This window comes from Diplotaxodon limnothrissa, linkage group LG15, assembly GCF_057381915.1.
Source record: "Diplotaxodon limnothrissa isolate DT_005_m linkage group LG15, D_limnothrissa_male_GT1.1, whole genome shotgun sequence".
NCBI classification, from domain to species: Eukaryota; Metazoa; Chordata; class Actinopteri; order Cichliformes; family Cichlidae; genus Diplotaxodon; species Diplotaxodon limnothrissa.
The window spans coordinates 18,228,151-18,250,385 of NC_140610.1; the positions used below are offsets into that span (position 1 = coordinate 18,228,151).

At 39.6% G+C, this 22,235-nt stretch overlaps 2 protein-coding genes across 2 annotated transcripts; both read left to right on the plus strand.

Moving 5' to 3' along the window:
- Positions 1-1,842: 1,842 nt before the first annotated feature.
- Positions 1,843-4,227, plus strand: abracl (ABRA C-terminal like). The gene is made up of 3 exons (XM_085373019.1): positions 1,843-1,899; positions 3,489-3,554; positions 4,043-4,227. Exons 2-3 carry the CDS (start codon positions 3,494-3,496, stop codon positions 4,225-4,227), a joined length of 246 nt encoding a protein of 81 aa, XP_085229145.1. The 5' UTR covers positions 1,843-1,899; positions 3,489-3,493.
- A 3,927-nt stretch (positions 4,228-8,154) lies between these two features.
- heca (HECA ribonucleoprotein granule regulator) lies at positions 8,155-22,173 on the plus strand. Its single transcript, XM_085372499.1, has 5 exons — positions 8,155-8,521; positions 13,821-14,883; positions 16,491-16,657; positions 19,010-19,164; positions 21,680-22,173. The coding sequence occupies exons 1-5, from the start codon at positions 8,383-8,385 to the stop codon at positions 21,842-21,844; spliced, it is 1,689 nt and encodes a 562-aa protein (XP_085228625.1). The 5' UTR covers positions 8,155-8,382; the 3' UTR covers positions 21,845-22,173.
- The last annotated feature ends 62 nt before the right edge of the window (positions 22,174-22,235 follow it).

Consider the following 22,235-nt stretch of genomic DNA (forward strand, 5'->3'; position numbering starts at 1 on the left):
AAAAATGGAATAGAAGTTTTCTTTTATAGCGAAGTCACACTCTATACACTTCCGGTCTCAGTTCAGGTTTCTCATGAGATAGCTTGACACTTCGCGACGTCCGAGTTAGCGCGAGCTTGCTTGGGCTCGGGGACCCGGATGAGTAATTTCCAAAATAAAAGCTGCACTCATATCATGGTTTATAATTGATAGAGACGCGACTTGATACTGCAGTGGCTATACAGATGTACATGTCCCCCCCCCCGCAAATAAGTTGCCCATTGTTGTTGTTTTTTTGTGTCTGATATTCTGACATTTAACTCCAATGATTAGTTGTGTGGCCATTTGAAATGTTTTCACACATAAAGTCGTTTCTTGGAACTATGTAACAAAACAATAAATTGTTTTCTATTTATTTCACTCTGGTTCTTGTTGGAACCGTCTTGACGTCTTGGTGACACATTTGCAACAGTCAGCTACTTGGGGGAAAAAAACCCTTTTCAAGATCTGCTTCTCACTAGTTCTGTATAGTGCTCTTTAAACATAAAATAAAATAAAGAACGTGTTAATTAAACTGCATTTTGATACATATTTTTAATAAACTTGTTGAATAACTGCAACTTTTTGGGGCCCTCTGAGTTTTTATGCCTTTGCTCGGTTAGTAATCCTTCACATATGTAATATTTTCCATTGTTCTAAACACTATGATGATGGAGTCACTGCTTTGTTATTTGCAGTGCATGCATAAGAGGTATAGGGATGGGGTGGAGAAGAATAGAGTTCAATGTGCAGAACAAAAAGTAACAGCATTTGGAGTCAGCACACTATTCTAACAAGCTCTTTCTGTGTTGCAATGGGACTTGTGTTCGCTGAGCACCTGTGTGTTTCTTGGAGACGCAAGAAATAGTTTGGAGAGGCCGAAACGTAGGACAACACGCGGTCTCCTGCCTCTTCAATACCTTATATGGGCCACAGCCCATCAAACTATCGGCAGCGTGTCACGATGAAGTCAGATGAGCGCTCGTGTTGCCTTCATATGTTGTAGGGAATTTGTCACATCTACTCAAATTAAGCCAGTAAATGAAAACAGTTGCACATTTTCACAGCATTCCACTACGAGTAGGTAATTATTAGTTAATCGCGGAAATGTCTGAAATTTGTGGCTTGTTGGACAAGAGCTTCTGTACTTCTGATTTATGGGGGGAACATTATACACATTGTAAACTGCAGTTTGTGGGGAATAGCATACATTTCGTGACTTTACAGCATACAAGGAGTGTCCTCAAGGGAACTAGCTTTTGAACTAGAGTTAATAATTACCTCATTTAGAATATAAACCATTACTGGATTTGTTTACGACCTAAGTACTAGTGTTGGCTCCCAAAACAAAATATTGGTTGGGCTCTATTGTGAAGGGATTTTTGTTGTTGTTGTTGTCTTGTGTTTTGTTGTAGAATACTTTGATCCTAAGGTAAAGACATCTCAGGACATCGGGTACAGATCTTTAAATTGCTCCCACAGGTCAATTACAGCTGTGTGTACTTAAAAAAACAGGCTTAAAACAGGTGTGACAACTTCTATCTTATGTGTTTGTAAAGTTTTTGTTCTGTTATTTTTATTGCCTGGAGACATTGTAGAGCTTCACACATGTGCTATATAAATAAACACTAACACTGCATTATCTTTACATGCATATTCTTACTAAGATAACTTAGTGATCTCATGCTTCTGTTTAATATTCTTATTTTTTGAATATTAAACACATTCACTCCGTTCGTTTTACACCACTTTGTTGTTCCATTTCTAAAGGGTGGAGTTCTCCGAGCGCACTCTGAACGCAGCATCATTTTCCACCGGTGCCGATTCATCAGAAAGTCGTCCCTCACCTCATTACAAGCAAAAACAAGCCCAAGTAATCAGGTAAAATTCATATCCTTGTGTCGGTGTTATATTCGCTTGTGTTACATCGTTTTCCATCATTTATTCCAACCGTTCATCGGTCTGAATAACTCCTCGCTCCCCTCTCAGCGGAGGATTTGTCGGATGTTAGAAGCTAATCATACCGGCGAGCTCACATCTGCCACTCAGAGGAGTCTTTTCTTTTGCACCTGAAGTCGCGTAAAACATCGCCGAGCTGCTAATATTATTCAGCACTTGAGAATGTCTGCACATCTCTGAAATAAATCAACTGCAAGAAGTATTTATTAGCAGGTTTGGCTAGCCGTGAACGCTAATCCCTTACTTCCGCATTGATGAGTCCGCCCTGCTCGTGTTGGAGCTTGTTGCATTGCTGCAGTCAGTCCTCCTTTTATATGTTGTACTCATACCGAGTGCCTTTATATGTGTCTGATATATATATAATTAAATTGCATTTATTTATGGGTTTACTGGACTTTGAGTTTGTTTTCTTTTAATGAAAGTCCCCCAGCTCCCAAAACACCCTTCACAAAAGGAACAAAATTGAAAAAACGCCTTTCTGATAATCCCAATTTCATGATTAGAATAAATGTTAAGACTTTTGTCTAAAATGTAAAAAAAAAAGAAAGGAAAATTTGGCGCATATTTATTGACGAAATACAGCTCTTTAACTTTAATTACTGCACTTGCTGTTAAATCTAGCCTTGTTTTTCCAAAGTCAGAAAATTCCTCTACTGGTGGATGATCACTCAATAAATCAGTCAGATTTTGTTCAGATGACACCAGGTATGTCTGTTTACAGTGCTACACGGATGTTTATTAGACAAAAAGTAAGTACCGGTAATGTGTAATGGTAAGACTTTCAACGTGTAAAAAGAAAAAAAAACAGATCTAAAATTACATAAAAAATGGCCTGTAAGTACAATAGAAGACATTAGACAAAATAAAATGCATCACAGTGCATAGACTTCATTGTGTTTTAATGCACAATAATCTATAAGCTCTACTCATTGATTTAAAAATGTAAGGTAGATCAAATGTAACAAATCTACAGATTAGATCAAATGAGGAAAGTGTAAATAGAAATAAATTGTCTGTTTACCATATTCAATCAAAAGCTGGGCTGAAGATGTTTAAAGATTTCAACACTTCAGCTGCTCTCTTTCTCTACAGCAGACTGCTTCGTGACTCAGAGTGTAAAAGTTAAAAAATCTGCCTCCTCAGCTGTGTTGTCGTGCACTTTGGAACTACTCACAGGATGTAGCATCCATACTGCACCCTACGCACTGAGGATGTGAGACATGAATACTGGAGCAAGAAGACCATCAGGGGCTTTTAAAAACAAGTAAATAGATTTTAAAATCGATGTAGGAGCTGACAGGCAGCCAAGTTTTATGTAGTCTGGCCAAACGCCCTGGCAGCAGAGTTATAAATCAACCATAATAATCTAAAGCACTGCAGTAGTAAATAGACAAGTTGGGTCAGAATTGTGCAATACAGGTTTAATTGTTTAGTTTCATGTCTAGTGCACTCAAAACCGTGACGTCAGATTTAAAGCTAATGCAACTATTTGCATTTTGTTTCGCCTGCAGCAACAATGAACGTCTCCCATGAAATTGATTTGCTGGTTCAAGAGATCCAGCGACTCGGCAGTAAAAGTAAGTCAAAACTGTCATTGTATATTGCTGAATGACATGGTTTGCCTTGAAGTACTTTGATATATTATCCCATGAGCTTTAATAAACAACAATCATGCAGTCATCCAGTGTTGATTTGTGGTTCTGACCACTTCTAAAGCAGGAAACAAATAAACTCAGAGTTATGCCATTTGCAGCAGGGGTGTGTCAAGGTTTTTTGGAAACAGGGTGGCACTGCCACGTTTGTGGAGGGTGGCCTCTATAAACACGGCAGTGGATCAAACCACTCTGAGTTAATGCAGGTGTGTCCATTAGTTATTTTACAAATACACATAATAGGCATGAATGTCTGTAATTGTGGGGATCAATTGAAATGATTTGGTACTTTAATTGGAGTAAAAAATTAGGTTGTTTCATTTTATTTTGAAATTGAATTGAGATTGAAATCGCTACAGTCATTTTAATTGACTGCCCGAAGCTGTAACGATCGTTTAAATCTCTTATTTCAGACGCTGACGGTAAATGTAGCGTAAAGTTCGGGGTCTTGTTTAATGACGACCGTTGTGCCAACATCTTCGAAGCGCTGGTGGGCACCCTGAAGGCCGCCAAGAAGAAGAAGGTGATCGATTTCCAGGGGGAGCTGCTTCTGCAGGGCGTCCACGACAACGTTGACGTCATCCTGCTCCAAGAATGAGAAGCCGGTGTTGGGATAGGACAGCCTTCTAGCAGCTGCGGATCTTTCCTTCACAAGGCTCAGTATTTGAACTGAACTGCAATAACCAATCGGATTTGACCTAACAGTACACCGGCAGACTCAGCTGGCATGTCTGCATAGGATTGTTTTGTTTTTTTTGCTTTCTATGTGACAAATTAAGTAGTGATTTTGACCACAGATCAGGAATATAATACTTTGTGCTAATGCATTCACTTGCCTCTCTACAGTTTATTATCATAACCTGAGATGACCCACAGGACAGCATGCTCACTAGATTTAGCTGCTTTAGCAAACTACTGTACACTTTTCATTTGCTCTCTCTAATTGTTTGTGACTGATACCAAGCTGCACTAGGCTAATCCTCCCTTTGGTAGTGGGAGTTACGACCTCATTACTTGGTGCGTGTAACTGCTTTAAAATCTTGTCCAGCTCTGAGACAAAGGGTAGTGTGTGCTCTCCAACTGTGCCACCAAACGGCCATTCCAGTAATTGTTTACACAAGACATGTCTACTACCTCTTATTTGCCCAGGGCTTTTGGAAATTCAAGAACATCTCCGTGATAGAAACTAACTAAATGACAGCTCAAGTGCATTAAAAAAAAACAACAAAAAAACCCACTTTTTTTTTGTACTGCGATGTGCTAAAGTCGTTTTTATTCCATCTTTTTATACGTAGTCATTAGTGAAATTTCTCTGCTAAACAAACTCCAAAAATTGCCTTTTCATAGAAATAGCTGATGAGCAATGGCGAATGTATTTTTTGTGCAGTTTTTATTAATGTATAATTACAGGGTGATTGGTGCCAAATGCTAAAGGTGACTCAGGACCAAAACAAAGCACCCAAAATCTGTTTAACTATCGTGCTGCGGCTTAAATTAGAGATACAAAAGGTGCATTTGCAGTTTTGTTAGTTTCTTTAATTTTAGCACTGTTTTGTACTGTAGGTCAAACAAAACTTAGCAGACCAGGCATGACCACTCTTATATCAAAATTCAGCAGTTATAGGTGATTTATTCTGTTTTAGCCATTTTTGTTATCAGTTTTTCTGAAATATCATCAACAGCCATTCCTGGCCCACTATGGAGGCCCAAAGCAGTTCAAATTAATAGAAAAAGAAAATTGTGAGTTAAGTAATTTCCTGAATAACTATTGATATGGTTGATTTAAAACAAAAAACAGATGTTTGAAATCAGCATGGAGTATTAATCAAATGGTAATTCCTATTCATTTTGATTTGGAGCAAAGGCAAGACACATCCGGTTGTAAGAGAGTTTATTCTGACTGAAAATTTGGGAAAATATTATTCACAATGTTCTTGTTTTACAACTGCATCACTCTTTCCTGGTGGTGTCGATGGACAGACAAGACACAGCCATGAAAAATTACATTTGCAAATCTTTACAGATAAATTCCTTTGTAAACTAAAATTTAGTTTACAAAGTTTAAACACAATTTATCTTAGTTAAGTCATTTAATGTAAATTAATATCGTTTTGAGCACTTTGGACCTCCATACATTTGGAAAATCTTGAAGCTGTTTGAATGTGTAACATCTTGTAGCTGACACCTCTTTAATAAAGTCATATCCTTTTTTTTCTGTTTTAAAATTAGGCCTCCATCATGTTATCAGTCACATTTTTCTGCTTCTCGTGATGCGAAGCTGGTTATCAGCCTTGTGAAACGACACCTGGTCTGCTAGTTTTTTTGACCCATGTCACGTTCACTGCTGTTGTGTCAGACTTGCTAAATATTTTACATTCAGGTGTATTTGTTTAAGCTTGACTTGAAATGTGTATTTCTCTCTTTCTCAGTATCAATGGCACAAATGGATCCAGCTCGATTATGAATGAAACTAAACTGTAACCTGATCACAGAAACGTGCTGCTTGCCATCCTGCTGATGCTCAGGCGTGACTTTCGGGTGACTTTCGAAGCACAAATGCAAATTACAAGCGAACGTTTGGCAGGAGGGAGAACGTAATGATCACTGCCGAGCCAATACCTCGAGCCATTTCTGTGAACAAGTGGGACGCCTGTGTGATGTGTTCAAGTGTGTCATTACTGTGTTTTCTATTGGCAATAACACATTCCTACAAGAGGTTTGTGTTACTGTGGAATACATTCCAAGGAATAAAATCTTTACATGCGAAGCCTTGAAACTTCTTTGTTGTTTGTTTCCTTGTGTGTTTTATGACTCTAGATGTTAAACTGAGGAAGATACTCATCTAAGCACTGTAATAAAAGATTGTGTAATGGTTTATGGGCCACTATGGTGTGGTGTGAGAATACTGTGGTAATGGCAAACTTATTAGCATCATTATGAAAACATTTGTTGCTTGGGGTGTTGACTGTAAGCTGAATTATAGCATGATGGCTGCTGTTTCATAAATCATCTTTAGTCAGGTTTTACCAGCTTTGAGCAGTACCCTACAAGCAAGGTCTGTAAATTGTCTGATTTATGAATGGAGTCTGGTTCCTGCTGATAACATATTCTCACTTCATTTCAATCAATCTTTTCATTCATCCCTGTTGTAAATTATCTGATTTAATTACTTATATTGGCATACAGATTCAGCGAGTTACACATTTACTGCACCCTTGAATACTGTTTTGCTGTGAAGCTGCACATTCAGGTATCCTGAATGAGGCAGTGATACTTCCCCACATGTATGTGGCGCTGATTACTTCCCATCCTCTTCTATCGTTCACTTTAGTGCCAACTGAGGCTGCCGCTTCATGTAAATAGTTAACCAGAGGCTGTGTAACGTGTGTGTGTTTTAATGATCACCATTTATGCTTATCTATGGAGATAAGTATACATTTACAATGCTATTGATAGCACTGATAGTTACTATTGTTGTGAACACTTCAATAGCAACTTGGAGAATGAACTTTCCCATAACTGTAATCTCGAATTGGCATAATTATTTTTTTTAAATGAAGCATTAAGTGGGGAAATTTTGAGGATGGGTGATGACGCTGGAACACTGTCATAACAGCACTGTAGACAAATAAAAGTACTTTTATAATGAGGTATAACAAAGGTACTGACAAGTAACAAATTACCGTATTCTCCTAGCTTAGAAATAACATAATTAATTTACTAATGCAATCACAGTCAGTCAAGAATCTGATTAATTTTTAAACTACTCGGCCACATGTGTCAAACTAAAGCATAGTTCTTTGCAAATGTAAATCTGGCCCACCAATTCATTCAAATTCTGAGAAACAGCAGCTAATTTGTAGTTTTTAGGGTTATTTTCTGTGCATGTGGCTTCACACTGGAAAGGTGGGCTGTATGGTACATTTAAACTATTTATTTATTTTACTTATTTTGGTGAAATTCACCATAACCATGAAATGGTCAGATTCAGGCTTTTGCCTTTAAGAAAGATATGAAAAAAAGATTCTTTATTTAGTTTTTAAAAATAAATAATGGCTAAGTAAGCTATGATAGGACAATTAGGGAAAAAATTAAATTAACAATAACAAGTATATAACAAATGGCTTGAGAAAGTGGTAGAGTACATAAGGCAATAGTATATAATGTGACATAAAACTATAGCTTAATGAAATTAAAAAATTTTTTAATTAAAAATAAATACAGTACAGTAAAATAAGTATAGAGAAAGATATTATATAATAATATCATATGGTGTGAAGTTGAAGTAACTTTTAAGGCTTTGTTTTGCTAAGACCTTTCTGTGAACTTTCTATGTATGGGGAATAAATCTGATACCTGACTAAAAACCGAAACATGCCTTTAGAGGCAGCAAATTCCGAGCTTTCCCACGGGACGCAAACGCAGCCTAAATCGCTGACGGTCAACACTAGGGGGCGGGGTCCCGTGACGTCAGGGGGTGGAAGAGAACAGCAGAGCAGGAATCAAAACAAGAGACGGACACGCCTTCGCTCCTAAAGGTTATACCAGCTTATTTCTTAGACCTGCTGCACTAAATTCAACCCGCCGTGCAAGAAGAGGCCCAAAAGCATCACCACAAAGAGAAAAGCCCGCATTAAAAACAAAGCACTGCAAGGGTCCACTGCTGAAATGGAGTCCACAGAAATGTCAGACAGCGCTGACAGGAGCCGTTGATAGAGGTCGAAAATAACACTTGACACTCGAATCCTGTAAAATGCCCAACCAGAAGAGCAGCAAGGGAAAGAAAAGCAAACGCACGAACAGTAGCGGAGATGAGCAGGAAAATGGAGCCTGTGCGGCCGCACCAGGAGGCGCGGCCGCGGCGGCTGCACCCAGGAGCGAGCGCTCAAGTGGTAAGAGAGGAAACGGACGCAGATGTAGTGAAGTTTGGTGATGCTGCCTTCCTGCCAGGGGGGAAGCCCTGTCTGTCTGTCTGCACGACTGTGACATACGTTCACTGCAACGGTGCAAATGTCTCGATCCCCCCCCCATCCACTTGTTCCTTGCAGCTCAAGCCCAAACTTCGTTTAAAATGTGCGGCATTACGGTTCCGTGAATAGTGGCAAACATGGGCCACATTTGTCGAGCACGATTTCAGGCCTTGCATAATTGTAGCTGTTGGAGTAGCTATTGCTCAACTGCGCTTAAATCGTGGTTGGGAAACTGATTTTCTATTATTTTTTAAAGGTCATTCGGGGTTTGTGTGGGCACAGGACGAATGCCGAGCAGGCGGCAAAGCAGTTGAAATATTGCTGAAGTAGTAGGTGTTACTTAATGTGTCGGATTTAAGGCGAACTTGACAGCGGCTGTTGGTGTTTCTTAAGTCGATTGTGGTCGTAGTTTGTTATTGGCTTCAGAGGTGGATGATGGGAGAGATACGAAATCGTGAAATTTATGAATGGAGTTCGGCTCCTCGGAACTCCTCTAGGAATATAAGGGATTATCGCCCGTGAATGTGACGCGCAGCGCCGTAAAAAGTGGCCATAAGAGGTGTTAACGACACAGCGCGACCCTTCTTTTATTTCTTTGTCTGCACGTGCACGTCAGTGATCGCGGGCTCTCTCGCAGGCCTCAGCTGTCTTTTCCTGACGGGCACCTTGTCCACAACAGTTTTTCGGTTGTGGCCTTCCTCCTCCAGGGTAATACTGACAGCTCACCGCTTGTGTGCGCACTCAAGTTCAAATGCAGTCCACACGGACGTGGAGCTGCTGGAGGTGCGTGCATTCATACAAACTGTACAGATTAAACAAAGCTTGAGACTGGAAACCACTTCACAGCAAACCTCATCTTAACTGTCAGGTATTGCTAGTGCAGCATTACACATCCAGTGACAACAGATTGTTCTTATGGTGTTATAAGACTAAGTAAAGTCCTGCTTTAACTTTTTTAAAAGGGAAAGCAAAGCACAAATCGGGATTTTTACCGTGTAACTCATCAGAGAAACTTAACGTATATACTGTACAGGTAGTTAGTAATTACACTTATTTATTTATTTTAGTTCAGAGTGTAAAGTGCATGTTTGCAAAACCAGAAGGTAGGCGGTTCCAAGAGGGGGTTTGGGCCTTTTAACAAAAAATTACCTTTTTGCTGTCATCTATCTTTTGCAGCAGGTTTCCCCAGATGTGGATTAAGCCTGTTCCTGCACTAAAAAAGAAAATTCATTGAAGACCTTCACTGAAATAAGTTTATAGTCTAGGACTAGGTTTATGGTATGAAAGATGCCTTTAACTGGAAGTTACAAAATCTCTGCAAAGCTCTTGTTCTGCGGATGCTGAAGCCTGAACACACTTGTAGACACCAGAGTGATACACGGTGCTAAAAGTGGATTGTTTTCTGCTGTGTGGTGAGTTAGAAAGTGAAGAAGAAGAAGAAGAAGAAGAAGAAGAAAGCCCTGCAATTGTACCGGAAAAGGAAGGAGGAAACTACCCCCCACACACACACACGCACACACACACACAGTGTATTATCATGAGCTACTCCTCTCATAGAGACCGTGTGGCCACATTTTGTTTGATTCACATCCAGATTTGAGAATTGGCATCCTGTGAATAGAGCTGCTCACAGGATGGCCTACTTGAATTTCATAAATAGATGCAGAAGAGGCAGCAAGGACACCGAAAGCACCCGTTTAACATTTTCACCCCATGTTGTGTCTGTTTGCGATGAAGCTTAGGATGGAGAATCGGAGGGAAAATGTCACCCAAAATGCATTTGTGCTGAAGACATGAATAAATTGTTGCCTTTAGTATTTCAGCTGCACATAATGGTTGATTAAAATAAAATAAAAAATAATAATAAAAATCCCAAAGTGGTGTATTCAGTTTGTGCGAAAGAAAACCCCACAACTCTCTTCAGTTTCTAAAAATTCGAGACACCGAAAAAGCTTTTAAGAAGCTGAAAGCGTCATAAGTGCAGTTTATGAAAGTAAAATTCGCTTCTAGGGTTTGCTGTTGTTTTGTTTACTTAATTTGAAGACTTCTTCTTAGGCTCTTGTGCAGTAAATGAATAGTAAAAGTTACCACTGGATTAAACAATGCTGTAGTTTAATGGTTAACTTGTAATTAGAATTTTCTCTGGAGGACAAAAGGTGCCAAACTAAAACAATTGAATTATTTGAAAAATTAAATGGAAAACCGAATAAGCTGGAGAGTCAAAGTGAAGGTAAATAAGGAGGAAATTAAAAGAGCAAAAATACTATGTCACATTCTATAATATAAATAATGCCTACACATATGTTAATTCAGTAAATAGCAAATCAGAATGTTCAGGGCTCGCAAAATCGCTAGCCCGACGTCCCGGGGCTAGCGATTTTTCCAGTCGGGCTACCAAAATCTATCTCTGCCCTGCCCGTCGGGCTATTGTAGGAAGGAAAAATATATGCCAATGCTTTTGCATTCTTTCAGAAATGTAGCTGGGTAATTATGTCATTGGCATCGGTGAGCCACTGTCAATATGTGACATATTGAAATTGAGTTTGAATTTGCGCTTGTTTTTTGCTTTCACTTTGCAATCCCGCGAACTGTGTATAGAGAGCGACAGTACTGATTGGTGAGTGAGGATAATTTGCGCACCAATTCCTCTGACATCGTCTTATCAATCGTTAGCTTACTATGCAAACATGACAAGTGAAATCTCCCGCAGCTTAAACATGTGAGAGGTTGATTGAGCAGAGAATCGCTGACCGTTATGTGTGTGTATGTAAAAGCAGCAGGATATATATTTTAGTTCTGCTGAGCCAAATAAGACAGGTCAGGGTGAAGAAGTGACAGCCAAAGAAAAGCTTACCACAAAACGGAAAAGTTATGACAAATCAGACTATAAGGCAAAAAGAAAGTGCAGCTTTATGGTTTCATGGACAAAAGAATTTCTGTGGCTGCAATATGACGAGCTAAATAACCAGGGCTGCACATAAGTGGTCCGCAGGTGCGCATTCGCTGTCAAAATAAAAAACGCGCACAAGATATGAAGTTGCAACGCGTGTTTGCATACATAAGATTTTCTGGAGGAGGACAGACATTTGTTTAGAACTCTTAAAGATGTCGAAGAAGCTCCTTTAAGCAATTACTTTGGTGTTCCTCCACCTCCAAAGAAATGTCAGAAGGAGTCCGAACCACAAAAGAAGCGCGTATTCTCAGAAAAGTGGTTGCAGGAGGTGAGCTGGCTTCAAACAAATGATGAACGCACAGAGATGTGGTGCGGAATGTGCCGTGAAAATCCCACTCTAGCGGACAAAAACAGTGCTTTTTATATAGACGCAAACGTACGTTGCAACTTCTTATCTGGTGCGCGTCTTTTATTTTGACAGCGAATGCGCACATGCGGACCACTTATGTGCACCCGTGTAAATAACATAATGTTCTGCCGGGTGTGTTGTTGGTTTTCTCTCGATTTCTGAGTCGACAAGCGCCTTTGTTACTGGGACCAGTCATTTTAAGAAAGGCCCACATTAGAACCCATGAGAAATGCAAGAAATGCATTATTGCTCAGTCTGCAATATCTTTCCCAGAACAAACACCAATTGCAAATAACATACTAAAAATAAACCTGAAAAATCTGTTTAGAACAGCGTACTATGTTGCAAAGAGTGAACTACCACTGGCAAAATTTAGCAGTCTTTGCAAACTTCAAAAAGCAAATGGCCTCGATCTTGGTTCCACTTGTCTCTTACCCGTGACTTCAGCGGAAATTTCAAAGTCAGGATCTGACACAGACTGATTCATGTCCTACAGTTCTTACAAGTTCATAGAAATTTCTGTTCAATTAGAACCAAGTATTTGAGTTGATGATTGTAATTTTTATACAATGTTGTAATTTGTTTTTCAACATTTTTTTGATTAATGTTTTGTTTCCTTTACAATATTATACTTTAATGTATAATATTGTAAAGGAAACAAAACAGGAAACAAAACATCAATCAAAAAATTGCTCTCTTTTTTTATTCGGGCTACTTACATTTATTTTGGGCTACCAAAAACTGAAGAGTCCCTGCCCGAAGGGCTACCAGGGATTTTGAAATTTTGAGAGCCCTGATGTTTATTAATACTTTTATTCATTTATCTTTAACTTTAGCTATTTCCAATCTTCATATTTTAGTTTTATTTTATGTATTTTACATTAACAGATTTATTGTTTGCAGTACTTGAGGTTTATTAGAAGAGTTAAAGAAATAAAATAGGCTGTAGACTGAAAAGAGCAAAGTCACCCTAATTTTGATTGGCTAGGTTACATTTGTTGTCAAATATCTGATAGGCGTAGATCAATGTCGTCATATATCAATCTTCAAAATAACATTTGAAGATTGGCTTGAGAGGCGAGCCTGAGATGGTTTGCAGAAGAGGGATAGTGAGCATACTGGACAAAGGATGTTGAATGTGGAGCTGCCAGGTAGGAGAAAAATAGGAGGATTAATTGATGTAGCGAAGGAGGACATGCAGAAGGTTGGTGTGATAGAAGAAGATGCTTGAGAAAAGGGGAGCTGGAGGAAGATGATCCGGTGCGGTGACCCTCAAAATGAGCAAAAAAAGATGTTCACATTTGGCTTCTTTCTTTGCAAAATAGAGGTTAAACCTGCATTTGTGGATGGCATGATGAACTGTATCCCTGAATAATGATTTCTGGGGTAGTTCCTGAGCCAATGCAGAAACATGGTTGTTTTTAGCAAAGATTACGGTCATCAAATATTGATTTTCAGCCTCGTCTCTTCCACACACAGATTTCTACAAATTCTCTGTATCTTTTGAAAATACTCAGTACTGTACATTATGAGATGTTCACACTTGTCACAGTTTTATGTTGAGGAACATTCTGAAATTGTTCCAGACACAGTAGACACACTTATTTGCAGAGTGGTGAACATCTGTCCATCTTTTACTTCTGAGAAACTCTCAAAGATGCTCTTTTTATACCCAGTCTTGTTACTGTCCTGTTGTGTTCCTCCAGGGGTTTCTCTTTGGTACTTTCCCCACCTTTTGTTGTCTCAATTTAAACCTTCAATATGTTTTGTATGCTTTGTTGTGAATAAGATATGGGTTTATGAGATTTACAAATCATTGCGGTCTGGTTTCATCTACATTGTACACAGCTTTTAAACTTTTTATGAATTTGAGTTATAAATAAATTCTTTTCCCTCCTCTCTTCTCTCTGTTCATTCAGAGGCCCAGTGTGCAACCCCTCTCGGCTGCAGCCTGAGCCGTGCCATTGATCTGGAGAAGGACGACTGCCAGAGGGTTGTTTGCAACAGCGAGCTCTGCCCTTATGGCAACTGGATGCATCTACAGTGTTTCTACGAGTGGGAGAGCTCCATCCTTGTCCAGTTCAACTGCATCGGCCGTGCGCGGTCCTGGAATGAGAAGCAATGCCGACAAAACATGTGGACCAAGAAAGGCTACGACCTAGCCTTCAGGTTCTGCTCCTGCCGCTGTGGCCAGGGTCACCTGAAGAAGGACACCGACTGGTACCAGGTGAAACGCATGCAGGATGAGCGTAAGAAGAAATCGTCGGAAAGGAGCTCAGGCAGGACTGGAGCCAGCGGAGGGGCTTCAGGGTCCGGGGATGGGTTTTTTGAAGAGCCCAAGAAAAGCAAACCACTTGGAGGGGCTGTAGGAGGAGCCAAACTAGCTAATAGGGCCTCTAGTCAGGAGATGCCTCGTAGACAATCAGTTGATCGACAGAACTCCACAGAGAGAGGTGGAGCAGCAGGAGGAGGGGGATATGCAATAGGAGGGCCTTTACCTTTTGGGCCTCCTCAGAAATCTCCATGTGACTCCCCGGGACAGTCTCCTCCTACTGGCTTCACCTTCTCCCCCACTGCTGCTCTCGGATCGGGAGGTGGGGGAACAGGTATGCGGGGTTCCCGTCAGCTGGGAGAGTTCTTCAAATCAGCCGTCCACATGGACGCACAGAGGAAACACCTGTTGGTTGGGGGATCTCTCGGTCGGAGCGGAGGCTGCTCCCTGGGAGCCTCTGGCGGTGCAGCTGGTGCTCCTCACTTAGATGCAGGGTCTGTCCTGCCGCTACAGCTATCCTTTACCCTCCCGCTTCATCACCGGCTCACCTCTGGCAGTGTGGGTGATGGTAGCCACCCTCACCCGGTGCAGTTCCTGAGGAGGCTGGACCTCTCGGAACTCCTCACCCACATCCCGCGCCACAAGCTCAACACCTACCACGTCCGCATGGAAGATGATGCCCAGGCAGGCCAGGGAGAGGAGCTGCGCAGGTAGGGCTTTTGGGAAATAATATAACAAATCTATTTCTTGCAACATTTCTTGAACACTAAACTTGCGACACAGTGAACACATGGTGAAAGTGATCAATCTGAAATGTTTATTTTGCATGCAAATCTTGAAACTTTAAACATATTTTTTAATCAAAATGCTAAATAAAACTCAGAACTTTTAAACCTACCAGATGTGCCCATGCAATGCACGTGATTCACTGTCAGACAGGCCAGGTCCTATATTCATGTGCTTAGTACAGGTAAAGAACGAGCAGGCTGCACACAGAGCAGGTCGTCACATTCACAGCTGCTTGTGGCACATGTGGTTTTAATATATTGTAACTGCAGCATTTTGCAGTTATAACATCATATAACCACACAGCGGTTAAAGTTGCAATATAATTACAGCATTTGCACAGCACTCATTCATGTATACATTTACATGCAGTACTGTGCAAAAGTCTTAAACCACCTCTTATCCTTAGATAAGACCTAATCTTTTTCAGAGAAAGGCTTTTGTTTGTTTGTTCATTAAGCTTAATACTGAACTATGACTTGTTCAAATTTAAAATAGGCATCTAGCCCAGTGACCCAGTTGTGTCTACACACAATAGACGATTTAAGAAACACAAAATTTTTAAATTATATCTTTGTTACTAGCAGACTGTCACAAAAATGCATGATTTGTTCCAATTTATTTATTTGAATCTATAAAAAAATTCTAAGATAGCGCAGCTTGATAGGCATAAAGTATTACTTTTGTACAACAAACAGCTATTAGCTGAAAACCTGGCATATCACAGCATGGTGTGAAGTGTGTGCCTAAAAATATTGAGGAAAATGGACAAGATGAGGTCAAAAAAAGAAGTGACAGGCCTAAAAACGTGGATATCTGAAATGATCTCAAAGGAATGGTGGCTGTCAAGAAGCCATTCTTAGGGAAGGAAAACACAGAGAAGGCTGAGGTACTTCACAAGAGTGATGAATACAAATTTGAATTTGTATGCACTGAAGACGTCAGGACGAAGGTGAAACACTGTGTCTACAGCCATCTGGAAAAACCAAGTGGTGGTGAGGATCTTGTTAAAAGCGATGGAAATATAAATGCTGAATAGTTGTATCAGATTTTGATCTACCATCTGGATCCATCATCCTGAAAGTGTCTGATTGGCGACAGCTTGATAGAATTGTACAAACTGTTGAAATACATATTTATGTTTGCACATCTTTCACTAAATCACTGTGTGTATTTCCAATCTTCCTAACAAAATATAAAGAAACGAGCGGTGGCCAGAGACTTTTGCACAGTTCATCGTTCATATTCAGAAAAAAAAGCTTCTTAAAATGGATCTATGATATGGTTTTCTTTCCTCATACATGCTTCCTCTATTATAATTCTGTACCTCCTGTAAACAGAGTGGCTTATCACTGTTTTTAGCAGAATTTTGACTGCATGCACTGATTAAAACAAAGAAATGATTGTTGATTTAGGTCACGAGATGCAGTGCCACAATCATTTCTGCTGATATCCTACATAGAAGAACTGCCTGAACTTTCAGTGCAAGTGATTTGATGATGGTTCTTCTTACTGTGTCGCCACCCTGTAGGTTCATCCTGTCAGCTCTCAGTGCGAGCCAGAGAAACGTGGTCAACTGTGCACTGTGCCACCGGGCGCTGCCTGTATTTGAGCAGTTTCCTTTGGTGGATGGGACGCTGTTCCTCAGCCCTTCACGCCATGATGAGATTGAGTACGATGTGCCGTGCCACCTTCAAGGTCAGACATGGTTTTAACTGCATGGAATGAGGCCTGTGCTTAATTTGTGGAGGTAAATATTCATGCATGTAAGAGTCTGAGATGTATTATTTGAGTTTTCTGAAATTTCGCTCAGCATTGAGCGGTCTGATTTTGAACAGCAATCTGTCAGAACTTCTGCTTTTTCAGTGGTCGTCACGGTTGCTAACCATCAATTAATCAAGTGTATTTACAATGCCTGGCTAGAAGATAGACAGAAGATTAAAATAGCGGAAGTAGAGGACCTCGCAAGATTTGTTTCATCAGCTTATTTTGCCTTTAATGTATAGCGCCAGGAGAGTTGAGAAAGGGGGGAATGACATCAGATTTGGTGAGGATATACAGCCTGTGTATTGTACATGGGGCAGGGAGAATAGGGAAAAATGTATAACAGAGGCTTCTAACCTCACCCATTTTCTATCAGATTTTTATTTAGTGGTGCAAATTGAATGAAACCTTTAAGTTTACACAGACCTTATTGTGATTAAGCTTCTGACTTGGGCAGTCAAACTCAAAAGTGAGCAAACAAATGTAATAAAGTCGTAATACATCACGCAATCAGACTATTTAGAGTAAAAAAAGATATTTAAACCTTTAAAGGAAATGAAACTGATCTGTGAATCATCTTGTTGTGTACTACGTTTTCAAACTCATGAGAATAAGTTCTTCATTTGTTTTTGTGTATTTGCATGTTTTCCTAATTGGCAGCGCACTGAGAGCTCAGGGTCACCGCCTTGTTAAGACTACCGCAGAGTACGACAACAGGACTGCCGCTAATCATGAAAAATGTATATTCTCAGTGGTTATAAATAAATTATTAGTGCATCATGATGCTCAATTATACATTCCTGCTCCTTTAAAGTGTTTTCAAACTGTGTTTTCCTTATATAAAGAGAAATTGATCCATCAGTAAGCCCAATATTCACTGTGTGAATACACATGAAAGGTTTTCTGCTGGCTTCTGCACAGTCCTACATGAATGTAAATCAGCGTGAAGCTTCTTTGATGTGCTGGCCTCCAAGCTTTGATATGTATGTCCTTGATATGCATCAGTATGAAAGGCTTATTTATTCCATTTTTGCTGCTTTTTGTCAGGCAGAATTTAAATGTTGGTGAAGGAGTAGCTTAATTTCTGTCCAACAGATGTGAAAAAAAAAAGAGTTCAGTTAAATTATACTAGCCATGATACTTTTCTATATTTGAGCTAAAAACAGAAGAAGTAAGTAAGAACCCCCCAGAAAACATAATCATAACTCAGGCTTGAACTGTGTGGCAAAAACATGAAGAAGAAGCACTCAGAGAGTTCAAGCCTCCGCTAAGACAGCTCACTCTCTGGGCTGTATTTACCTTTAAGGGAATAGTGCAGTAAAAATGACATAAGGGCAGAGTGACAGGTGTTTACTTTGAGTACGCAAACATTATGTAGGAGTAGGTAATGGATATTGATTTGTAAATGTTAAGCGAATAACTTGAGCTCAATATATAATATTATATTTCTACATTATGTTTCTAACTTACTGACTTTAAGATGCAACAATTTTTGGGGTCATTTTAAGAGGAAGGAAGATGTCAAACATAAAAGTCAGGTCAGAGGTCAAATGTGACATGACATTTGGATGAAAACTATAATGTGATATTTAAAATCTATGCCAGTATGATTTTCTAAATGTTTGCCATTACAAGTATAGTCTTGTATAGATACAAGACATTTTATGAAGTCCAAAATAACACAATAATTAGAATCCCCATATATCATCCCCTACAGTATATGCCTTTATATCGTCAGTACAAACAATAAAAGTAAAAAATTGTTTTAAATAGCTTTGTGCAGCATTATTATTCCTTTGGCCTTCAGAACAATCCACTGACCTTGAAGAAGAGGTCAGAGGTCAAATGTAACATTATATTAGAACTCTTTTTATGGTACTTTTTTATATGTTGACAATACACTTCTGATTTTTTGACAAATTTTCACCAATAAATCATTAAGTTAACCCTGAAGACCTCAGTGGATGGAAGTAAAATTTGAATGTATTGTTAACATGACCCCACTCTACACCAGTCCAAAGGTTTTTTTTTTTAATTAATTGAGCTATCATCATATCACAAATGCTGCAAAAAAAAAAAAAAGCCTCCTTGGCGGCGGTAATAAAATGACTCTGTATAATGCAGTGGAGTGGAAAAACACCAGAGCAAGAAAAAGAATAATATTCATGAAGCAACGTAAAGGTCTGTATATACTGCAGGGATGTGACAGTGGACTTTTGAGGAGGCTTATTGTTTTATTTTATTTTTTTATGTATGATTAATTATTCCTTTTGGTTCTTTCAACAGGCCGGCTGATGCACCTCTACGCCATCTGTGTGGACTGTCTAGAGGGCGTCCACAAGATTGTCTGCATCAAGTGCAAGTCACGCTGGGATGGGAGCTGGCACCAGCTGGGCACCATGTATACCTACGACATACTGGCTGCTTCACCGTGTTGCCAGGTAGAAACACTGAGGGGCATAGAAGAGCATGCTACTGAAATAAATAGAAAAGAAGAAGAAGAGTAATATGACAGACAAAAGCGATAAGAGCAAAAACCAAAGACCTTCCCCGTATTAGTAATTTCTGACAACAAATAGGTACAGTGACATGATGCTTTATCTCTGCTGGGTGTGTAAGCAGGTGTTTGCTAAAGTTATCAATTTATGAGGTGATAGCAATTCAGTGTTGTGTTTACAGCTTTCTCCTCTGCCACTTTGAGCCAAAAAGTTAATTAAAAAAGCTCTAAACCAAATCTAGAGATTAAACAGCTGCAGCTCCTACAAAGCTGTGACCATGTTACTTGCAGATGCCAACATTTGCTCATGGACACCAAAATAACTGTTAGCACCGATCTGACAAAAGTTAAATGATTCAATACCAATTTAAAAAGTCAGACAACGTATAACTCATTTTCTGAACTACTGACTCCACGTTGTTAATATAAAGTTTTGTTTGTCTGACTTGAAATTGGATTATTAAATCTTCCTTTCTGGGGTTAAATAATCTCAATAGAAGCTCCGCTTACCTGCTTTTTAGTGGAAATGGATTGTTTTTGGCTTTGCAAATTCAAATTTTATTGAACATACCTCCCAATGATAACCATGTTTTTGCAGAAATAAAACAAACCTTAAAAAACACTGTTCTAAACTATTATGCACAATAGAGTTTCAAAAATTTTTATTGGTTGTAAAGAACTGAAAATGGTCATTTGTTGAATTTGCAGTATTAGGTCACATTTACTAAAAACCAAAAGCTATTTCTATCAAAAACAAAAGTCCTTTTTTGATATAACCTTCACAAGTCCTGCATCCATTGAACTTGTGAGTTTTTGGAGAGTTCCTGCTTGAATTTCTTTGCAAGATGTCAGAATAGCCTCCCACAGCTGCTGTTTTGATGTGAACTACCTCCCACCCTCATAGATCTTTTGCTTGAGGATGGTCCAGAGGTTCTCAATAGGGTTGAGGTCAGGGGAGGATGGGGGCCACAGCATGAATTTCTCTCCTTTTATGCCCAGAGCAGCCAGTGCCACAGAGGTATTCGTTGCAGGATGAGATGGTGCATTGTCATGCATGAAGATAGGAAGAAACTCTACATACCAGTATTTTGCAGAGGTCATTTTCACACCTTTGGGCATCCTAAAGGGGGCTACCAGCTCTCTCCCCATGATTCCTAACCTTAACCCAGGGTTGCACGACATCCATTAGTTTGGAAGACTGTTTGAAAATGAATCTTGATGTATTTCTGCTTGTGGGAGATGGCATTTTAACAGCTGCTCTCTTAATCTGATGAATTTCTCTGGCAGAAACCTTCCTCATTAACCCGTCTGTGCTGTGAATCAGCCACAAAGTTTTTCACAGTACAATAATCGCTTAAGTTTTTGTGTCGTATTGAATGTATTCATACCTTGTCCAAGGCATTCTACTATTTGAAACTTTTCTGCAGCAGAGAAATCCTTTTTTCCCATGTTGCATGGAACCTGTGGTATGCTTAATAATTTGGAACATCTTTTTTAGCTAGTTTTCCTTTAATTGAGCTTGCCTGGCAACCTAATTATGAAAGCTGTCTGAGATTCATATCAGTGATCCAAAGAGCCCTGAGACACAATACCATCCACAAGTTTAACTGAAAACGACAAACTGGATGTTTGCATAATTTGGAATATGGCGTATAATATTTTTATTGCATTACCTGCATCTACAAAGTATCTACCAAATAGCAAAAAAACCACAGCATTTGTTTGCTAATTGTAGCGCTTAATTTGTTACTTAATTTGTTACCAATTCATAGCAACAGCTATCCCAAGGCTCTAGAAATGTTAAGGCAATTTTAAACCCCAAAAGTTGGACGATCTCCTACAACCAAGAACTTGGCAACATAGGAAACGAAAAACTCCCTTTTTAACAGAAAGAACCCTGCCGCAGAACCAAGATCAGGGAGCTACAGCCATCCGCTGCAAACTATTGGAGCATGAGGCGAAATAAAAAGGTGAAAAACAGGAGCGTAGAGAGACCGTGAATGACAAAATACAAAACACAAACTACAGGAGAGAGTAGACTGACGTTAATGTCATGAAATAGTGGCATGTAAACACATGGGGAAGAGAAATGCTCATTGCATCATGGAAAGTCCCCTAGCAGCCGGTTTGAGCCTGTCCTAACTATAAGCTTTATCAAAAAGGTGTTTGTCTCCTGAATCCACTGGAAGCTGGTTCCATGGAAGAAGAGCCTAATAGCTAGATAACCTACGCTAGTCTAAAAATAGTGATTGTATTATAGTAGTAAAAGTGCATCCAGTCTGTTATCTAGTTTCACCGTCACTTTTTGCATCTAAAGACCCATTTAAAGCTGCTTGGACCCTTGAATTAACATGATTTTGTCACACTTAGATCCCAGGGAGTCACGAGTGAACCTCCATGCTGATATCTTGCCTCTTTCCAGCCTCTTGTTTGCTGACCTGTGTCCTGTATGTCCTCAGGCCCGTCTCAACTGTAAGCACTGCGGGAAACCGGTGGTGGACGTTCGAGTCGGGATGCAGTATTTCTCCGAGTACAGCAACGTCCAGCAGTGCCCCCACTGCGGCAACCTGGACTATCACTTTGTTAAACCTTTCTCCTCCTACAAAGTTCTTGAGGCTTATTGACAAATGTTGCTCTTGCATGCTAGTTGAGCTGCTTTTTGTTTGTTTGTTTTTTTCTAACACAATCTAGGAAAGATTTTATTTTTTGGGGCCTTAAGGAGGCTTTTAAGTTCTCTCTCTTTTGATTTCACGATTTCAGTTTTTTTTTAATGTATAGGAAATGTATGATTCTAGTTAGAGAAAAGTTCCATGGCAGTATCTCTGCGGTTAGAGATAAGTGTTGATGAAAGTGTTGCACTGACATTTCAGTCAAGCAAACACATTTATCCGTGACGAGTGAATGTATCTGTATGCCAAATTTACTTTTATTTTTTACCAAAAACAATCTTGAATAAAGCTGAGAGAAATAGACACTGGTGCTGGTTTGGTGTGCTCCTCTTTGTTAAAGCAGCTT

Bases quoted from the DNA above. Each gene is read 5' to 3' on its own strand.
- heca (XM_085372499.1), top strand. From the start codon at position 8,383: ATGCCCAACCAGAAGAGCAGCAAGGGAAAGAAAAGCAAACGCACGAAC. The intron at 8,522-13,820 runs GTAAGAGAGGAA...CTGTTCATTCAG, and splicing joins CAGGAGCGAGCGCTCAAGTG to AGGCCCAGTGTGCAACCCCT. The intron at 19,165-21,679 runs GTAGAAACACTG...GTATGTCCTCAG, and splicing joins CTGCTTCACCGTGTTGCCAG to GCCCGTCTCAACTGTAAGCA.
- abracl (XM_085373019.1), top strand. From the start codon at position 3,494: ATGAACGTCTCCCATGAAATTGATTTGCTGGTTCAAGAGATCCAGCGA. The intron at 3,555-4,042 runs GTAAGTCAAAAC...CTCTTATTTCAG, and splicing joins CCAGCGACTCGGCAGTAAAA to ACGCTGACGGTAAATGTAGC.